Source organism: Amblyomma mixtum, chromosome 7, assembly GCF_055824585.1.
Source record: "Amblyomma mixtum isolate Tamu chromosome 7, ASM5582458v1, whole genome shotgun sequence".
NCBI classification, from domain to species: Eukaryota; Metazoa; Arthropoda; class Arachnida; order Ixodida; family Ixodidae; genus Amblyomma; species Amblyomma mixtum.
In genome coordinates this window covers 114,980,066-115,001,744 of record NC_143018.1, presented here as the reverse complement: position 1 = coordinate 115,001,744, position 21,679 = coordinate 114,980,066, and the positions used below count along the sequence as shown (strand labels likewise).

The following is a 21,679-nucleotide window of genomic DNA, read 5'->3' as shown; positions in this document are numbered from 1 at the left end:
GCAAAACTTTTTACACAAGGTGCGCTGTGTGAAGGCGTCAAACATGCAGCTTTTTTCCTTCGCTTACAACGTGATTAGCTCCGATGGAGTCTTGCTGCTGCCTAAGTATGCCTTAAAGTTCTGCATTGAACTAGGAGACCGTTTTTTGTCGAATATCGTTGCAAAATGGCCACTAAGATTTTTCACTAATACGTAATTTGTTTGCAGCTGAAGAGCGGAGTTGAAGACTCCTGTTTAAATTCTTAGGCCGAAGTTGAAGCAGATTACCCATTCTCCCTAGCTATCGCGGCATTTTTCCCGCACTTCATCTGTCTCTCATTACTACTGTTGTGCGTTAGAAAGCACACTATTCATGAACCATGCGTTCTTTTGGGCTCAAACAGTCTCCTTTGACTGCATGCATGCCAAATGATTATATAGAACCTCTAATTTTATCGAAACAGCAATGATGAAACTAGTTATCTATGTCAAATCGTCCCCGTGTGCGAGAAAAAAATCCAGTTGGGCCGGATCTCCACAATACGACACGCTTCGCCAGACTCTTGATGTAAAATTTTACCTCAAGCGTTACAAATGGAACATTAGTCAATAATCCAAACAACTGCACGATACAAATATTGTCGCGAGTGGAAGAAAAAGACGAGGAGTGTTTGCCGCGCGCCGACGACGACGTTGCTGCTGGTGGACCTCGCTGTTTTTCTGTGCTCCCTGTCTTCAACCGTTCTCGCCGCCGGCCTGTACGTCAAGCCGTGACATTTGGTGGAGGTGCTGGGTAACGCATCTCATGCAGCGCACCCCGCCTCGCAGTTCGAGCCCCGTTCTAAGTCCTGGCCGTCGAGTTTTCTTGGAGGAGCCCTCGGCAGAAACTGAGACTCGCGCTAGCCGACGCCAGGAAGGCCAAGCGCCGGAATTCGGACTCTTGCCCGAGGGATCGCGGACATCTAGGAGAGCCAACGTCACCATGGCGTCCCAGTCACAACAAACCGACCCCGCGATTGCATCGAGGATCGTCTACGTGCCTCTCACTCCAAGATCTGTCGTGACGTTCCGTGGCGATGGCCTTGACGATGTTGAAGACTGGGTCCAAAACTATGAAAGAGTAGCGCGACATAACGGGTGGACTCCAGACCAATGGCTGCAAAAACCTGTACTTCTCCCTGGAAGCCACAGCGAAGTATTGGTTTGAGAACCATGAGGCTTCGTTAACATCATGGGAGACGTGCAAGAGCGAACTGGTACGCATGTTCGCGAACCAGCACCGCCGACAGCAAGCTGAAGATCTGCTCCACGCTCGCATCCAGGGACCTACCGAAAGCGTCCGGAGCTTCGTCGAAGACGTGCTGCGTCTGAGTGCCCGCGCCGACCCGCGGGCTACTGAGGAGAAAAAGGTACGGGCGTTGATGAGGGGTGTCCGGAATGACATCTTTGGAGGCCTCATCCGCAATCCTCCGACCACAGTGGCCGGATTCGTCGCCGAAGCTACCAACATCGAGCAGGCATTGGCGACAAGAACCAGTCACTTTCAGAGACTGATCGCCCTTCCTGTCGTCTCAAGTCTTGCCTCGTCTGACCTGGGCGGAGTTGGTTTCGCCGATGTTCGAGAAATAATTCGCGACGTCATCCGCGAGGAGCTGAAAAAGCTCTTCCCTACTCCTGAGCAGCCCGCCTCTGTCTCCATCGCGTCGGCCGTTCGCGAAGAACTGCGACACGCGCTGGCGCCAGAAGACGTCCCAATTGTAGCTGCAGCCGACCCACCAGCTCTGAGCTACGCCGCTGCAGTTCGTCGTCCTCCTCCCGCCCATCGCCAGGACCAGAGCGCTCCCGATTCCGGCCTTCGACGCCGTGAGTTCCTGCACTCGTCTGATGCACGCCTGGGACCACCGAGACGCAGGAAGACCGACATCTGGAGGACTGCGGACCGGCGCCCACTGAGTTTTCACTGCGGTGAGCCTGATCACATGTATCGCTCCTGTCCATACCGCGAACTCGGCCTAAGGGGTTTTCACCGGGCCGATCCGTGTCCCCGCTACGGTGAGCAGCCCCGCGACATACAAGACTACCTTCGACGTTCTCCATCACCGGTTACAGCTGCTCCTCGCACCTCTCGGTCGCCGCCACCTCGCCGCCCACCATCCCCTTCTCGCGGGTCTCGCCGTGAGAGCCTTTCACCACTTAGGGAAAACTGAGTACGGCGACGCCTGGAGGTGGCGTTGCCGGAGTCGCACGAAGCAAAGAACCTCCGTCTACGTTAGTGTGTCCCGACTCGACCGATGGTATCCTTGGAAACGCAAACCGTTTTGTAACCTCTAGCAATGTAAACATTCTGATCGACGGGCGCGACGTAACGGCGCTTGTGGACACCGGCGCTGATTACTCGGTCTTCAGCGGCAGTTTCTCTCGGCGTCTTCGCAAGGTTACCACCCAGTGGGACGGACCGCCCATACGTACCGCGGGCGGCCACATCGTAAACCCTGTTGGCAAGTACACTGCCCGCGTCGAGATCCACGGTGAGACGTGCGCCGCCACTTTCGTAATATTGGAGAATTGCTCTAAAGATGTTATTCTGGGCATGGACTTTCTCCGTGAATATGGCACCGTAATCGACATAGGGCAGAACAGGTTGACCCTCCGCGCACGTTCTTCATCGCCAGTACCGCCCCGGGCCACAGGCTTTGCGATGAAAGTTGATGGCGACCATGTCCACTTGCCGCCGTTGTCGACAGTTTTCCTGCCGGTCCGAGCCGATTCAACAGCATGTGGAGAAGGCGTTCTGGAAGGCAGTGTCCAGATGTTACTTACGCGCGGCATTGGTGTTGCGCGAGGGGTCGAAATGTTCAACGAGGGCGAGCCAACATCTTCGTGACCAACTTCAGGAACGAGCCGCAGCAACTGACGAAAGGGTCAGTAATAGCCCAAATGGAAGAGCTTAGCGACGTTCGTGAAGCCGTTGCGCTGTCTAAGGAGGCGGCCGCGCCCAGCTCACGAGACCCTACAACGTTGCCCCTGGATATCGATCCCAAACTTGAGCCTTCCCAAACACGCGAACTGCTCTCCCTTTTGCATCGGTACAGCGACTGTTTCGCGACGACATCCCGAGTTCGACAGACGCCAGTCGCCAAGCATCGAATTATTGTCGACACCGCAACGCACCCGATTCGCCAACCGCCGTACCGCGTTTTCTTGAAGGAAAGGGAAACCATCCAGGAGCAAGTGCGCGAAATGATACGCGACGACGTCATCCAGCCATCCAACAGTCCGTAGTCCGCACCTCTAGTGCTGGTCAAGAAAAAAGACGGGACCCTTCGATTTTGCGTTGACTACCGGCGACTCAATAAGGTGACCAAGAAGGACGTGTATCCACTCCCACGCATCGACGACACCCTCGACCGTCTTCGTCATGCCCCCTTTTTTTCGACCATCGACTTGAAGAGACTACCTTGAAGAGACTACCTGAAGTGGATGAGCGCGACCGCGAGAAGACCGCATTTATAACCCCGGATGGCCTCTACGAGTTTAAGGTGACGCCGTTTGGCCTGTGTACAGCGCCCGCGACATTTCAACGAGTCATGGATACTGTGCTAGCCGGTCTGAAGTGGCAGACATGTCTCGTGTATCTGGATGACGTTGTTCATCTTCTCAAGCACTTTCAGAGACCACCTGGTGCGTCTTGAAGCAGTTCTTCAAGCTCTTCTGAACGCCGGACTTACGCTCAAGCCCTCGAAGTGCCGCTTCGCATACAGTGAACTGAAGTTCTTTGGTCATATCGTCAGCCAAGTGGGTGTGAAGCCAGATCCCGAGAAAACGGCTGCCGTTGCTTCCTTCCCTCCACCGTCGGACAAGAAGACCGTCAGAAGATTTCTCGGTCTTTGCGCATACTTCAGGCGTTTCGTTCAAAACTTTGCCCAGATCGCGGCGCCACTTTACCGCCTTACGAAGGATAGCGTTGCCTTTGAGTGGAACGAGGAGCAACAATCAGCATTCCGCCAATTAAAATTAAAGACGCCGACACTGAACTCCACACGGACGCCAGCAACAAAAGACTAGGAGCAGTGCTTGTGCAATTCCAGGATGGCGCTGAGAGGGTTATTGCGTATGCCAGCCGAGCTCTTTCGCAGGCGGAGGGCAATTACTCGACAACTGAAAAAGAGTGCCTCGCTGTCATCTGGGCCATCACCAAATTCCGGCCCTATCTGTACGGTCGCCCTTTTCGTGTCGTCACCGATCCCCATTCGCTGTGCTGGCTCTCCAATATTAAGGATCCCGCAGGCCGCCTTGCTCGATGGAGCCTTCGGCTACAGGAGTACGACGTCACCATCACCTAGAAGTCCGGCCGCAAACATCATGATCCTGACTGCTTGTCTCGAGCCCCTGTGGAGCCGGCACCGGGAGGCGAAAATGACGAAGAGGACGGCTTTCTTGGGGCATTGGACACGGCAGATATGGCTGCTCGGCAACGCAGTGATCCTCAGATTGGTCAGCTGATGGCGCACTTGGAAGGCCACGAAGCTGCGGTGCCTCGCGTTTTCCAGCCAATGCTGCCGACGTTCAAGATAATGCACGGCGTATTGTACAAGCAGAACTTCGACAGCAGCCCGAGGTCGTGGCTCCTTGCTGTGCCGGAGGACCTGCGCTCCGAGGTCGCCCAAGCTTGCCACTACGATCATACAGCTGGTCACCTTGGCTACAGACGGACGCTTTCACGTATTCGAGAACGGTACTACTGGCCGACACTTCTTAAGTACGTGCTTCACTACGTAAGAACTTGTCGAGAGTGTCAAAGGCGCAAAACACCACCCATACGACCAGCTGGTCTTCTCCAACCACTCGAACCACCGCTTGTTCTGTTCCACACCGTCCGAATGGATTTTCTTGGTCCATTTCCGACGTCGCAGTCGGGCAACAGGTACATTATTGTAGCGACGGACTACCTAACGCGATACGCGGAGTCCCGAGCACTTCCGTCTGCGACAGCTGTTGAGGCAGCCAAATTTTTTATTGAGTGCATTGTGCTCCGTCACGGTGCCCCTGCCGTTTTGATCACTGACCGTGGTGCCGCGTTTCTGGCCAAGCTCACACAGGAGATCCTCCGTCTCAGCTGCACCAGCCACCGCCTAACTACTGCGTACCATCCGCAAACGAATGGGCTGACGGAGCGGCTGAACAAGACCATGGCCGACATGATCGCCATGTACGTGGATGTCGCCCATCGCAGTTGGGACTCGGTACTGCCCTACGTTACATTCGCTTATAATACCGCTGTCCAGGAGACGACCGGTATGACCCCGTTCCAGCTGGTCCACGGCAGACAGGTCACCACGATGCTTGACGCTATGCTACCGCACGAGGCGCCTTTCGACGTAGACGATGGTGCCCGAATAGTATGCGAGCGCGCGGAAGAAGCTCGGCAACTCGCTAGACTCCGCATCCAACACCACCAGCATGCCGACGCTCGTCGGTACGATCTCCGTCGACGCGACGTACATTTTTACCCTGGAGACAAGGTCTGGGTGTGGACGCCAGTACGCCGTCTAGGTCTCTCCGACAAACTCATAAAGCGGTACTTTGGCCCGTATACAGTTCTTCGCCGCATCGGTGAACTTAACTACGAGGTGCTGCCCGAAGGCACTCGACCGTCATCACGTCGTTCACCCCGCCCTGAAATTTTGCACGTAGTGCGGCTTAAGCCGTATTACGCGCGATGATCGTCTGCCCCGAACTGATTTTGCCACCTCCTTCTACACTGGCCAGCAGGAGTTTTTGTGCGCGTGTGCGGTTTTCCGCCCTGTGCCTTTGTTTTCGTGTTAGCATCGGGACGATGCTTCTTTATAGGGGGAGGTAGTGTCGCGAGTGGAAGAAAAAGACGAGGAGTGTTTGCCGCGCGCCGACGACGCCGTTGCTGCTGGTGGACCTCCCTGTTTTTCTGTGCTCCCTAGCTGTCTTCACCCGTTCTCGCCGTCGGCCTGTACGTCAAGCCGTCACAATATTGTGATTGCAGTTCAAATCGCCAGCGCATAAGGGGGTGTAGAAATGCAGCAGCGTGAGATCAGATACTGCTATTTCACGAGGGTAAGATTTTAAAACCCTGTGTTAACCTGCGGAAGTTTACGCGTTCTATTGCAATTAATACTATGAATCCTAAATTTAGGAACATGTAATTTGCAATATGCATTCAGCTGATTTCGAAATTCCGGACTAGTACAACGCGGTCTTTTTTGTATTTTCCCAACTGCAAAGTTCACTTCCAGGTTAGGAAGTTTTAAGTTCAAAAGAGATGGCGTGGCTGACGAGCCAGTTCGTGCACTCTGCAGCCTTAAGGCATGTCGGCAGTACTTCAAGGAAGGTATTCCAGCTGAAAATACGAAATTTCAGCATTCTAGTGCACCGTAGTTTAAAACAGGAGTGCCTTCTGCATAGAAGCTGAACCCAAACCTAATTCTATTATGCGAAGCATATTGCCACACTCTACCGGCGCCCCCGTGCGGTTTGTCTTCGACCTTTGTCGCGCGCCGGACTTCGTCCTCTTCTGCTCGGTGCTAGGGTCGGCCGGCTGCGCTCCGCCCAGTGTGATCGCCAGGGATAGAACGTTCTACCGGCGCCCGTGACATTTTGGTGCAGCTGCTGGGTACGATCCATGTACGAAGAGGTCCCAGGAACCTCCAGCGCTCCGCCACACCCCCTGGACACGACACCTGTCCACAAGTCAAGCCGCCGCTTGAAAGGCTTAGCCCCCGAGTACAAAACCCTCACCGCTCCATCTCGCACGATGACCTCTACGGTGGCCAGCCAGACCTTCCAGCCATCTGTGAGTTCGCCACCGCTACTCCTTCATACGCCTCGCACGCCTGCGTCGTTTCATGGTGACAAGTTTGAGGATGTGGAGGTCTGGTTGGACGGGTATGACAGGGTCGCTGAATTTAATCTGTGGGACGAAGACCGCAAGCTTCGGAACGTCTACTTTGCTCTCCAGGACGCCGCCAAGACGTGGTTCGAAAACCACGAGTCCGCCATCCACACCTGGCAAGATTTCCGGCGGCAGTTGCTGGATACCTTCAGCAGCAACGAACGGAGGGAGCGTGCTGAATTGGCCTTGCAATCGAGAGCGCAGCAGCCAAACGAGAGCGTGGCGATGTTCGTGGAGGACATGACCCGGCTCTTCAACCGCGCTGATCCTTCGATGTCGGAAGCCAAGAAGGTGCGCCATTTGATGCGGGGAGTGAAGGAGCAATTGTTCGTTGGGCTCGTGCGCGATCCTCCGGCTACAGTCGCCGATTTTGCAAAGGAAGCGGCAGGCATGGAGCGCGCCCTGCAACAGCGGTTTGCGCACTACGGCCGTCCATCAAACATCACTGCTGTGGAGTGCCACATGCCGAAGCCCGGGGATGAGAACACCTCCCTCCGAGAGCTCATCAGGAGCATCGTTCGCGAAGAGCTGCAGAAGCTTCGCTCTGTGGAGCAGCCTCCTAGTGTGACCGCCATCTCAGATGCTGTTCGTGACGAGATACGCCGCACGGTGCAGCCCATTCCACCTCCCCAAACGCAAGCGCCCTATGTGATGACATACAGCGAGGCATTGCGAAGTTCTGCGCCACCACCACCGGCGTTCTACTCTCCTGCCCCTACCGCGCCGTCCCGCCGATTCCCGTATACGGCAGCGCTGCCAGACGACCGCCCACCCGTCACGAAGGCAAACATGTGGCGAACGCCGAACAACAGGCCCTTGTGCTTCCACTGCGGCGAAGCAGGCCACATCCGTCGTCACTGCCCGTACCGCCGGATTGGTCTGCGTGGCTTTTCGCCAGACACACCCCTGCCACGCTATGGTGAACGACCCCGCGAGATCGATCAGTACCTAGCGGCCAACGTCCCACCTGCACCCACTGCCCAACGTCAGTCCAGGTCACCGTCGCCTCGACGGTTGTCTTCACCAGCCCGCCAGTCCTACGTCCGGCAGTCCTCCAGCCCGCGCCGGGAAAACTGAGGACGGCGACCCCCGGAGGTAGGGCCGCCGTCACTGGACATAATGACGAACATCCTCCGCTCACCGACGTTAGCATGCGACCCGACCTCCGACCCCACGCCGCTACGACCTTTCGACGCCCAGAGACGCCATCGCTTGACGCTTCAATTGGACAATGTGAACGACCCCTACGTCCGACGACTTTTCGACGAACAGAGACGTCTCCGCTTGACGCACCAACTCCACCGCGAGAACGATCCCCAAGTCCGACCTCCCCCACACAGCGTTTTTCCGAAGGTGACCAAGCTTCGGCTGAAATCCCGATCATCGTTGATGGCCGCCGCGTGACTGCTCTCGTAGATACCGGCGCCGACTTCTCCGTCATGAGTCGTGGTCTGGCGACTGTCCTGAGGAAAGTCCTGACACCTTGGCCTGGAACGCACATCCGGACAGCTGGAGGCCATCTCGTGACACCGCTTGGTGTCTGCACCGCTAGAATGGAGATTCGCGGTGTAACCTTCATTGCCTGCTTCGCTGTGTTGGCTCATTGCTCGAAGGACCTCATCCTCGGGTTTGATTTTCTTCGAGAACACGGTGCGATCATCAACCTCCGCGAACTTGTCGTGACGTTCTCACCTCAGTGTGCCATAGCCGGCAGCAGCGAGCCCGACAGGCCTGTTTTTCGCGTGTGTGATGACAATGTCACGCTACCACCACGCTCCAGTTTGTTTATTACGGTGGAATGCTCCAACCCACGCACGCCTCACGGGATTGCGGAAGGTAACCTGTCGTTACTGCTCAGTCAACAAGTCTGCGTTGTGCGGGGTGTTACTTCCCTCCGCGGAATGCGAACGCAGCTTTTTGTTACCAACTTTAGCGCCGAATACCGCCACTTGCCGCAAGCAACAGCCATAGCCTATTTTGATGAAATTAGTGACTCAGTCTCCCACTGCGCCTTGGCCCTCAACGATACCCATGAATCGACGTCTGACGCCCCCGTTCTGACTGACGTGAACCCCGACCTAACCGCCGATCAGAAACACCGCCTCCACATGATCCTCGACTCTTTTCGTGACTGCTTTGCGACCACTTCTAAAGTTCGGCAAACATCGGTCGCTAAACACCGCATTGTAGTTGATGAAGGCGAGAGGCCTATACAACACCACCCCTATCGAGTGTCTGCGAAAGAACGGGAGGTCATTCGGAGGCAGGTTGAGGAAATGCTCCGCGACGGGGTTATCCAGCCGTCAACAAGCCCGTGGGCTTCGCCCGTTGTGCTGGTCGCCAAGAAGGATGGCACTCTCCGATTCTGCGTCGACTATCGTCGCCTCAACAAGATTACTAAAAAGGACGTTTATCCGTTGCCCCGAATTGACTCATTCGACCGCCTGCGTCATGCCCGGTACTTTTCCTCTCTTGATCTACGCAGTGGGTACTGGCAGATCGAAGTCGATGAACGTGACCGTAAAAAGACCGCGTTCATAACCCCCGACGGTTTGTACGAGTTCAAGGTGCTCCCCTTTGGCCTGTGTACCGCTCCTGCCACCTTTCAAAGAATGATGGACACTGTCCTGGTTGGCCTCAAATGGCAGTCGTGTCTCGTCTATCTTGATGATGTGGTTATTTTCGCTGCGACCTACGAAGAACATCTCAAACGCTTGAGTGCAGTATTGACGGCAATCCGATCAGCCGGTCTGTCTCTAAAACCCGAAAAATGCCACTTCGCGTACCAACGGCTGAAGTTTTTGGGCCATGTTGTGACACCTGAGGGCGTCAGCCCCGACCCCGACAAGACGGCCGCTGTAGCTGCGTTCCCGACTCCCACTGATAAGCGAGCTGTGCGCCGGTTTCTTGGCCTCTGCGCATATTACAGACCCTTCGTGCAAGACTTCTCCAGGCTGGCTGAGCCTCTGACACGGCTGACAAAAGACGATCAGCCTTTCGTCTGGGCACAGGAACAGCAGGACGCCTTCAAAAAGCTCCGCGAACGCCTACAAACAACGCCCATTCTTGCCCATTTTGACGAGGAGGCGGACACGGAACTTCACACCGATGCCAGCAACATTGGCCTCGGTGCAGTCCTCGTCCAGTGGCAAGATGGTGTTGAGCGCGTGATTGCTTACGGCAGCCGCACGCTGTCACGGTCCGAGGCAAATTACTCAACCACTGAAAAGGAGTGCCTAGCTGTTGTGTGGGCGATAACGAAGTTCCGGCCCTACTTGTATGGTCGCCCGTTTCGGGTCGTGAGTGACCACCACTCACTGTGTTGGCTCGCGAATCTTAAAGACCCCTCGGGCCGGCTAGCTCGTTGGAGCCTTCGCTTGCAAGAATTTGACGTTACAGTTGTCTACAAGTCGGGCAACAAACACAGCGATGCAGACTGCTTGTCCCGTGCTCCTATTCCGTCCAGCTCTGATGACCTCGAAGATGACCCTCTATTTATTGGTGCTCTGACCACGTCCGCCCTCGCTCAACAACAGAGAGACGACACGGAATTGCGCCCACTCATCGATTATCTCGAGGGCACCGCCTCGTTACCACCTCGTCTATTCGCGCGTGGCCTGTCGTCGTTTTGCTTGCGGGATGGCGTCCTCTACAAACAAAATTACGGACCGACGGACTCTGGTTACCTGCTCGTGGTCCCGACGGCGCTCCGCACTGACGTTTTGCAGGCGTGCCACGACGAGCTTCCTTCCGGCCACCTCGGATTTTCTCGAACGATGGCACGAGTTCGTCACCGTTATTACTGGCCCAGGCTTTCTGCGGCTGTCAAGCGTTATGTGCGCACTTGCCGCGAGTGTCAAGTTATGCGGCTCAGGAAGTTATGCGGCTCAGTGGCACAAGTCATCGTAAGACCACAGCTTACCATCCTCAAACCAACGGCCTAACCGAGCGCCTCAATAAGACTATTGCTGATATGGTTTCTATGTACGTCGACGATGACCACAAGAACTGGGACGCAATACTTCCGTACGTCACGTTTGCCTACAACACTGCCCTTCAAGAGACGACGGGGTTCACGCCATTTCGTTTGGTACACGGTCGTGAAGTCGTGACTATGTTGGACAGGATGTTGTTGCCCGATATTGCGCACCCATCCGTTGCCGACGCTGATGCATTCGTTCGCCATGCAGAAGCTGCCCGCCGGCTGGCTCGGCAACGAACCTGCGTGCGGCAAGAAGTCGATGCTCACCGCTATAACCTTCGTCCTCGCGAAGTTATTTTCCAGCCTGGCGATCAAGTGTGGGTTTGGAGCCCCATACGTCTGCGCGGTCGCTCCGAGAAGCTTTTGCGCCGTTATTTCGGCCCCTACGAGGTACTCCGCAAACTCAGCGACGTTACGTATGAAGTGCGCCCGCAAGGGAGTGTTCGTTCTACAAGACGCCCGCCGACATCCGAAATTGTGCACGTCGCAAGACTCAAGCCATACCATGCCCGCTAGAATAACTCTCACCACGTTGAGTGCCTGGGACTCCGTTCACGTGGCTCCCCCTCAATCCCAGCCATCGAGTCGATGCCTTTCCAGAGGGGAGGGGCAATGCCACACTCTACCGGCGCCCCCGTGCGGTTTGTCTTCGACCTTTGTCGCGCGCCGGACTTCGTCCTCTGCTGCTCGGTGCTAGGGTCGGCCGGCTGCGCTCCGCCCAGTGTGATCGCCAGGGATAGAACGTTCTACCGGCGCCCATGACAATATTAACGTAGGTTCCGGGCCTTCGCGCGGCGCCCGGCGGTGGCCACCATTGACCCTGAAGTGGGGTCACGTGACATGACGTCACGTGATGAGGTCACACCGGCTGCAGATGGGGCCTCATATCGCGCCGTCGGTCGCCTCCCGGCGGTGGCCACCATTGACCTTCAAGTGACCTTCAAGTAGGTCACGTGACATGACGTCACGTGATGACGTCACACCGGCTGCAGATGGGGCCTCATATCGCGCCGTCGGTCGCCTCCACCTTGAAGTGAGATCACATGATGTGACGTCACGTGATGACGTCACACCGGCTGCAGATGGGGCCTCATATTGCGCCGTCGGTCGCCTCCACCTTGAAGTGAGATCACATGATGTGACGTCACGTGATGACGTCACACCGGCTGCAGATGGGGCCTCATATCGCGCCGTCGGATGTCGCCCGGCGGAGGCCTCCACGCTTCGGTTCGCGCCGTCGCGCGCGACGCGGCGGCGGCGCCACCATCGGCAGCTGCTTAACATGCTTCGCATCCACTGGGCTTAACCTTGATAAGCCTCCAATTTTTTTCATAAATAAATAAGAACACATAAGTACGCGCTTGGGACCGGAATGTACTGTGCGCAGTGACCCGCTGGAGACATCACCAACGCAAAGGTCGCCGACTTTCCTTTGCTTGCCTGGTATCGCACTTATGCAGTGCCCACTGATGATTTCCGCTTTGGGTTAGGGCAAGCCTTCACTGGATGCCGTGCTAATTTTTTGCATTTTAGTATTTTTGTTTCAAAACTTTTATGTGCAGGTTCTGCTCTTGGCAAGTTCGAAACAAGAATGCCGCATGTGAACACTTTGTCTCGTTCTTATTAAGTGCATACTTGGGAATTTTTCAGCAGAAGTTCGAGTCTTACATCAGATTCTCTAGCCAAAACGGGTGCGAAAAATTGATATCACATTCAGTGCAGGGCCTCAGATTTGTGCCAAATTCGCTCTTACAACCAGCAGATAAGTTATGACGGGTCCAATATTTAGGCGTATTGCTACCTGGTGAAGGAAGACAGGTAAGAATAGGACACGAGGCCAGGCAAACATTTGTGAGTTACTTGGAGAAACAGTTTAACCTCATTCCGTAATTGACCATACTACTTTGATAATCAACTATGTTTTCGAAGCTGACGCTATTGGCGATGATGATGAAGATTAATTTTTATGGCAATGGCATCTGCGGTCAAAGATCGCTATGGCGCAAAGTATTTAGTTTTCTGAAGATGGGGTTGAAGACCCGTTTCTCAAGCTTTTCATTCTGAACAAACCGAGCCTGGGGAAGCTTGCACTCATTGCATTAGTGGTGGGTACCTGGCGACACTGGGGATCGAGCCCCGCAACTACCGCATGCGAGGGGGATGCTGAACCCATTAGGCCACCACTACTGTCGTCAGTATTAACGAAGCTTCTTTTCACTGAAAATGTAGAGGCGCCAAGAGATTGCTTAAAACATACCAAATAAAAAAATACTGCAAGCATACACTAACCTTAAAAGGTAGTCCCGGCTGATGAAATCACCTAGAGGTCTTAGCGGGACTTCCAGGTGAGCCGCATCGTACATGATCTTGGCGATGATGATGAACGGAGCCGCAAACAGCACCACTCCCTGGACGCAGTCAGCCCACACGACACCTCGCAGGCCGCCCTGTAAAAGCCATTGTCTCCTGATTTCACAGGAATTGTATTCATCCCTTCGTTCAAAAAAAAAACGTCGGCATTAAAGTTTTAATCTCTATTCACTCCTTGGTATCAAGTTATTTACCTGACAGGAAGGCACTGTGTTCATGGGGAGGTTCATTTTGTGAATTTTAACTAACTGACATAGGTCTCCCCTAAATATTGATTCTCGGGCTTTCGATTTTTAAATTGATGTTATTAATATTCCTTATTGCATATTACGTGCGGATGACACAAATATTCCCTCTTCTGAGAAGTGTGTAAATTAAATGTGCAATTAATGGCACCCTACTTCACGCTCAGAATTGGCCATGATAACCACTGAATTATCAAATCTGTAAAGAAAACATCATAAACTGAAAAATCTTTTCCCTTTATTATCGCATGGTCATATCTATACTTGGAGGGAAGCCAAATATAAGGACGACAAGATTACATATCTTAGGTTGGGGCAACTAAAATCCAATTTGAAAAAAGAAAATCCAATTCGAAAATGGAAGAGGCCCAGGAGTAATGATAATTTTTCCACCCGTAGGTGGGAAAAAAGGGAAAAAATTCGGGGAAAGCTAGCATAGCCACCAACATCGGGGGGAGCGGGCTCGGGGAGACTCCCCTGATCTTCCCTGGGAAGTAGCGGAAAGGATGGGCAGAATGGATGGGATGAATGGTTGTCAGGAAATGAGTTATGGGAATTAGGGTGGGAATGGGAACAGCGAGTTAATTGATCTGATCCTTCAATTATCTCGACTACATTTCTGGCCTGCCTGGCCAGGGCAGGGAGGGGGTCAAGATTACCCAATAGTGTGGCCCCACTGACCCCACCCACCTACCCACAAGTGCGGCCCCACCCACCTACCCACAAGACGTAACGGGCTCTGACCGTCGGAGACAGGATAACCTATCTCGGGGTCAGCTACCTGGGGCCCCTCCTCGACGGGGTTTGTTTTCGACCTGCCAGCTATTAGCCGTCAAGTGCTTCTCGCTGCTTTTCACACACCGGAAATATGCGTGAAGTCGTCAAGTAGAGGCTTAGGTCGTGAGCCTGTCGGCCCAACGGCCCTAGGCGCCATGGCCTAACACCTTCGGGGGGCGGGACAACCCTGTGCTTCGAGCCAACCAACCATGCACTTATTTTCTCCCCTAGCTTGCTCCTCTCCTACTGAGGAGGGTGTGTTCAACGGTGGGCTGACCGGGCCATAAACCACGAACATGGCTTATTGTGAGATGAACCGGGCCTACTCCGCCGGTACTCCACAACATCGACGATTTTCAGTGGGCGTTTCAACGTCGTAGTACGCCCTCCTACTCTGTATCCTGCAATGGCCACTACATCCATGCGGCTAGCCGTGAGGCCGCTTCCCCGAGTCGTCGTATTGGAGCGTGGCCACTGATAACCACTGTTACGGACCTGGTTTTCCTGGAACCAGAAACCAGCTCGTCGGTAGCCAGACTTGCACGTCCCCGCGCACGGAAGGATGGAGCATGTGTTTGAAAACCTTTTCACTTTGGACATGCCTTCCGTTCAGGATTTCGTGGGTCCAACCTAAGTATAAACCCAGGACTGCCTCCACTCAGACATGGGACCTCACGTGCGCGACAGGCCCTCACAGTCGCCTGGGAGCCGCTGCCACTGCCATGGGGTTCGCATCCGCAGAGTATGGGTCCCGGCTGTCCCATCCCCACTGCTGGCGTTGCACCGGAACAAAGCCTAGTTTCCGAAACTACAACCGCCCGTATCCGCTGCCGGGTCAAGAGCAGGCTGCACATTCGGATTTTCCCCATGATGACAGATAAAAAATGATTTTAATGGCGGCTGGCTTGGCATGAGAGCTGCGCCATGACTACGGACGTAGCGCGATTACTCCGTACGCGCCGCTGCTCCTTTATCGGCCTTCTTCGTAAAAGTATTTTCATTTACACTGCTGACAACGCTACATTCGTTAATATTAAACTAGATGTTAAGCAAAACTTTTCTCACTGTATCAGCCAGCTGAAGATAAAATCCGCATTTGTAATCCGCGTATTAATAAAAGCTTCTCTGTTTTTTCTTCAACCTGCAGGCCATTGCTTTACTATGCATTTCTTCACACGGACTTTGATTACGGCTTTGTCGCATGAGGGCATCACTCTCATTTGCACTTCATGCAGCACATTGAAAATTTTGTTATGCACATCATTGGCAGCAGTTGACATTTTTTCTGTGTTATGCCTTTCTTACGTGAATATAATATTTTGTCATTATTAATTCTTTAAGGACAATCCTGCTATCAATATTTTTAGTTTAACGGAGAAGCTTTATTTTCAATTTGTTGACAAAAGACTTTGCAGAATAGTAACGCCACTGCCCCTCACGAAAATATTTGTTACAAAAAACTTTTACTGCTTTTAAGAAACTTTCCTGATTTCGCCTGCATCTTTTCTTCCATATAGATAAAAATAACCCATTTCCTCGCGTATATTGAAATCATCTTTAAATACTTTTACCATCGTAGAAGTCCTAACACGTTTCTTTATATGCCTTTGCAATCAGTAATACACCGTACGCGCTGCGCTTTCGCTCGGATCCTTTTTGGACTTCGTACAATGTCATGTATAATGAAATATATGAATATGCGGTACCATAAACTACGCATAAGCACTCCCGAAAGCAGATTGGAAACCCGTCAGCGTAGCTTCATTGGTACTGCACCGTGCGCGAAATTTGAAGGTCCATGGTCAGGATCCCACCGACGGCTGCCGGTTGTTTTTTCTTCTGCTTCCTTATGAATTATCTTTAAGCAAAAAATTTATTGCACTATTATTCTCAAATTTGAAAAAACCACATTTGAAAAAAAACATCCTCTATGCTCCATCGTTTCGTTTGCTGTTGGCTTCCGTCGTTTATGTGCTAACAGCACCTCTTTTCCGTTAACATGTCTGCTTGTAGGTAATTTCAGTTCAGCACTTTTATTTTTCGCCCTGATAACCATTTGTGTCTCAATGTTTGGTGTAGGTAATTCGAAATACCCTCTGTCTTGAAGCAGTTGGTGAAACTTCGCGCAAATACTTGTCATTTCGTTCAAACCACCAGCCACCCCAGATGCGTAGACGACACAAGGTCAAGCGACCTGCCTCCTACAATAATCCAAGTAATTGTCATATGGATGCCGGATCTTTCTGCTGACAAAACAAAGCACGGTGAAGTTGTGGGGGCGCACTCGTCCCCTGTGGTTCGCTTTCCCGCAGTGCACCCTCAAATCGTTCTATGTGGTTAACTTTCCCTTCACCCAGGAACGTTCACCCCGCATCTCCTTCTGCCCGGCCTCGGAGTTTTTCTCTGCCCTACCATGGGCGAACATTCCCTCGTAACCGTGCTGGTGAGTCGGACGTCCTCGATTCTTCAGCGTATTTTGCTTCTAGCTGGCGTTGCTGCGTTAGCAATGAATGCCTTTTCTGTGTCAGCCAGTGTGTCGTTCCTTTGTTCCCTCAGAGCAAGGCCCGCCGGAGTCGGAGTGCGCTCGGTAGCGTACGCGACCACCTGATGGGGTCCACGCGGTTTTTGAACTTAGTCAGCCGCGGTTAAACGGGGAGACCGTATTTATCTCCCCAATTAGAACCCCACAAAGTTCAGCGCTTTATGTGTGCGTCTTTGTGCCTCTTTTTGTCCCTCGTCTTCGCGCAGTTTTTTGTGGCAACAGCTATAATGTGATCGCATTGAAATAATTCGAGGGCCCTATAGGTAGCCTCAGGGAAACTCTGAGCCGCAATCATGCTGAAAATGCCACTGCCACTGCAGGGGAAAAAGCGAGCCAAAACTGTGTTTGTCCTTAGAACGAAGATAAGCGTAAAATCGCAACATGCAGTAGAGTGTAATAGAAACCGTGGGGTGGAGCCGCCTTGTTTTCATTCTATTCATATTTAAAGAGGAGATGCTAAACGTCCCCAGCGTCGTCGATGTCGCGATACAGTAGCAGCCGCGAATACGTACCAAAGCAGTATAAGAAGTTCCAAGAACGCCGATCATCAGGGTGGATGCAAGCAATGGAATTCCAAGCACTAAAGAAAGAAAATAATATTAATTTCCTAAAAAAAAGCTTCTAAACGGGCAACAAGTGTCACTGGCGTTATTCGTCCATTGCTTTCGTATGTTAGATGCACGCCTCTACATCATGCGTTAGCCGAAACTCTGTTTGAGCCACGTATTCAGGAAGGTTGGAATGGTGGATGCCATGGCAGCAATAGTCAGGAGCCAGTAAAGGTGACATGCAGGAAACAGTACAGTGAGAAAGGTGCCTCACGTGCGATTCGTGTTTACGAGCGTCTTTCGTTGGCCATTGGTAATACTGGTTGGTTGGGATTTGAAAAATTTAATAATAACGACGAGCGTTGCGAGTATATACAGCCCTCCTAAAAACACCACTTGTTTCCCTAAAATCAACCAGCTGGTTAAATAAAACTATACAAACAGGGGCAGACATGTCCGATATTAATAACTACATAAATATGTCGGGTCTCCACGCTTTATTGTTATTAGAAGTCAATGGGGACGTTTTGAAATTTGATGATGGTTGGGCGCAGCAACTTCTGTGGAGCTTTGTTGCCCGTTTCGTTGAAAAAAAAAAGGATGTGTGGGGCATGATGCGTAGTCGATTGTGCTTTTATTATCATATAAGTTTGATATTTTTCACAGGCGAAGATTAAAGTGATTGTTTCGGGGGCGGGACATCGCATGGGTCATGGGCTTATCACTGTTTTTCGACAAGATGCGGTTCCACGCCCTTTTTTCTTTGGATGTCATCGCTAAGATAAAGCATCCAAGCATGCACCTGTCAAGTTCAATTTAAGTTCTACTAGTGCTGACGATGCCCTGACGACAAGCTGCTGCTTACTACCTGCGCATCTGCCTCCCAGTTTGGCTTCGACCACACTGGTGATCTGGCAACAAGGACGCACTAGCAGCAATATCTCCGAGGGGCGTATATTTATTCGCCAGTTTCAAGCCGGCCAGCTGGGGCGCGACATCGCATCGGCTTGCGCTTACCACTGTTTTCCGCCCAGGCTAGTTATCGGTTTCCCGATGCATGCTGTTGTAGACCTAATCGGTGTATTCCTGCGGTGCCGTGCCCCGACAACTTGCCTTGTGTTACGAAATATCCTGTTGCTAAGTTGAAGTATGGTCATGGTTTGTTATATCAAATTTTACTGTTGTTATGCGGTGATGCTGAGAGCAACCCCGGTCCCGGTTTTGATATACACGAGATGAATCCGGATAACGTAGCCATTAATGGCATTTACGCCATAATAAAACGACTAGAACTTCACCATTCAACGTTCCCTCAGGAACTGCATAGGTTTAAACAGCAGCAGGAGGCTACAAGTACGTCCTTGAAAAGTTTACTGGGCAGCATTTCTACACTCGAGAACGACATGCATTCCTCACGGCTGGCCACAAGGGCTGGTGATTCGAACTCATCATAGTGTCTCGACACCTTGACCAGGGGCGTTGCCCATCTTAAGGCCTGTTTTGAAGATGTTTGCAGTAGGTCCCGTAGGAATAATTTGCTTATTCTTGTTCTAAATTACTCCACAACCGACAGCTGGTCTGAATCTGGAAAAAATGTGCGTGAATTCTTCTCGTGTCATCTTCAAGAAAAAGTTGAGCCTGGAAGCATTGAAAGGGCTCATTGAACAGGTCGCTTTGTCGAAGGCAAGCACCGATCGATTGTCGTTAAATTTTGCAGTTATAAAGTCAAAGACAATATCTCCTCGTGCGCGACTAAGCTGAAGGACACTAAGGTGGCCATACGCGAAGACTTAACGTCCGCAGTCAGAAAGAGACGCTTCAGGCTTTCATAATACGCGCGTGACCTGGGTTTTCATTCCAAGTTGCGATTTGATAAGCTACTGGGCAACAAAAATTGTTCTTCTATGCTTTTAGACATGACATAGTAGTGGAGCTTAGAGAGTGACGAAAAAGGAGGCAACTGCCCGCTCCGCTGCTCGTGCACAACATTCAGCCACTCATCTTCAGTGTTAGATTCACTGTTCTGCATCCGGCTTTCTGTAGTGTGTGACACTGTGATCATACCAGGAATAAGTGACCACAGTTGTGTTGTCGCTAATGTTTGGCATTTTCCTTAATTTCAAGAGGTCGACATCGAAAGGTTTTCTTCTTTAACAAGGGCGACTATACATCAATCAGGAAGGAACTTGCGTCTTTCCTTCCTGACTTTAATAATATAAGCCGGAGTTTAGATTTTAGTTCGATTTGGGAAGTAATGAAGAATAAACTGGAATCCTAATTGATCAATATATGCCATCGAAAAGTCTTTCTGGAAATCGCCGCAGCGACAAACCATGGATCAAGCGCCAGACGAAACGGCTTAGAAGGGGAAACATCGCCTTCTAGAATCATACAAAGAAACTGTGCCCTGCAGTATTGCAGTCGATTCGTGCTTTAGGCAGCACACTAAGAACTGAAATTTAAGCGCTTAAGGATAGCTCTTTTAATGACATGCGATCAACACTGCGCAATAATCCCAAGGAATTGTGTATGTTTTTGAAACACAACGGAAATAGACTTGAACCAGTCGGAATCACGAGTTGAGACCTCGATGGTGAAGTTATTACTAATGATGGTGATAAGGCATGCTGCTTTAATGCTTTTTTTTCAGTCTGCATTTGTGCCAATGTGGATCGAGAACCTCTGTTAACTCGTGAATCTCTCACTGAAACCATGTCTGATGTGGTTTTTCCTCACCAAGGTGTGTTAAAATTGCTTAGTGATATCAATTCATCTTCTGCCGGCGTACCTGATGGTGCTGCTAACTTTGTTTTAAAGTCATGAGCGAATGAAATCCCTAATTACTTAGTCATCTTGTTCTGAGCATCTCTTAACTTGGCGCCTCTTCCAAATGACTGAAAAAATGCTAATGCGGTACCAATGCATAAAAGTGGTTCCAAAAGCTCTGTTGTTAATTATCGAGCGATTCCTCAAGTGTGTGATGTAAAACGTTGGAGCACATATTATATAGCGCAGTCATAAAGCACCTTGACTCTCATGAGGATTTGACACAAGTTCAGCATCGCTTTAGGTCAGGTTTTCCTGTACTACTCAATTGCTCGAGATTAGTAATAATCTGTTTTTTTCCTTCGCCCTTGGCTCTCAGATAGATTGCGTATTTCTATATTTTAAAAAAGCCTTTCACTCTGTACCTCATTTACTATTAGTGCTTAAGTTGTCTTGGTCTGCACTGCACCGTCATCGATTGGCTTCATTCGGATCTTCAGGGCCGCATACAGCATGTTTTTATTAGTTTCTTCACATCTAGATTATGTAAATATTTCCTTCGGTGTACCACAGGGGTCTGTTCTTAGACTTCCCTTTTTTCTGATTTATATCAATGATATTGTTTTATATCTTGCCTGCAATGTTAGGCTATATGCTGAAGCCTGTGGTGTTTACCATGTTGTGGAAAGTTTCTCTGATGCGTCAGAACTTAAATTTTTATTCCATCCAGTGGTGGCGCGCAAAATGGCAAATGTTTTTGAACGCTGAAAAATGCCAATTTATCTCTTTCACTCGAAAGAGTTCGCCATCACAAAAAAGTTACTCATTACATAATTTTCCCCCGCAAAACCTACTGCAGTATATGTATCTCATCGTTCGTTTTACATCTAACCTAACATGGAAGAGTCCAGAGGCAGAGCCTGCAGTATGCTTCATTTCTTAAAACAAAATTTCTATAAAGCACAGTATAATGTCAAACAACACCTGTTTTTTTACTTACAAATGACGAATTCTTGAATATGCCGGCCCTGTATAAGACCCCCCGTTTGCTTGCTTAGCTGACATGCTCGAGCGCGTCCAGAATAATGCTGCGAGATTTGTGTCCAATAATTACTGCTTCTCAACTAGTGTCACGTCTCTTAAAACCACCTTAGTTGGGGATTTTTAGCTAACTGTGAGAAACATTTCATATTGCAAATCATGCATCGCCTCTATTTGGCAAAGTTGAGCATTGACAATGACCGGTACCTGCTTAAACCTCACTTTTTTTTAGGTGACTTGATCATCAGTTGAAGATCCGAGTGATTAAATGTAGGACAGATATTTACAAAACCTCGTTCTTTCCACGGACGATCAATAAGTGGAACAGCCTGCCAGCCGGCGTCACTGAATGTTGCACGAAAAATGAATTCCGTGAATTCTTATCTGATGTGTGACATGGCGCACAATTTTCTTGCACGTGTCTCTCATTTCATTAGTGTCATCGTATTCATGGAGCGCGATTGTCCTCCTTTGGTGCATGCTTTTGCTCATCTGTTATTAGTTGTG

The 21,679-nt window shown here is 51.2% G+C and overlaps 1 protein-coding gene across 1 annotated transcript in view; it reads right to left on the bottom strand.

Annotated features, from left to right (window-relative positions):
- Positions 1-21,679, bottom strand: part of LOC149337269 (putative sodium-dependent multivitamin transporter) — a 64,410-nt gene that overhangs the window by 36,149 nt on the left and 6,582 nt on the right. The window contains exons 4-5 of the mRNA XM_089554367.1: positions 17,330-17,397; positions 13,173-13,330 (exon numbers count right to left, since the gene is read on the bottom strand). Coding sequence (XP_089410493.1) covers positions 13,173-13,330; positions 17,330-17,397 — 226 coding nt within the window. The remainder of the gene's footprint in view (positions 1-13,172; positions 13,331-17,329; positions 17,398-21,679) is intronic.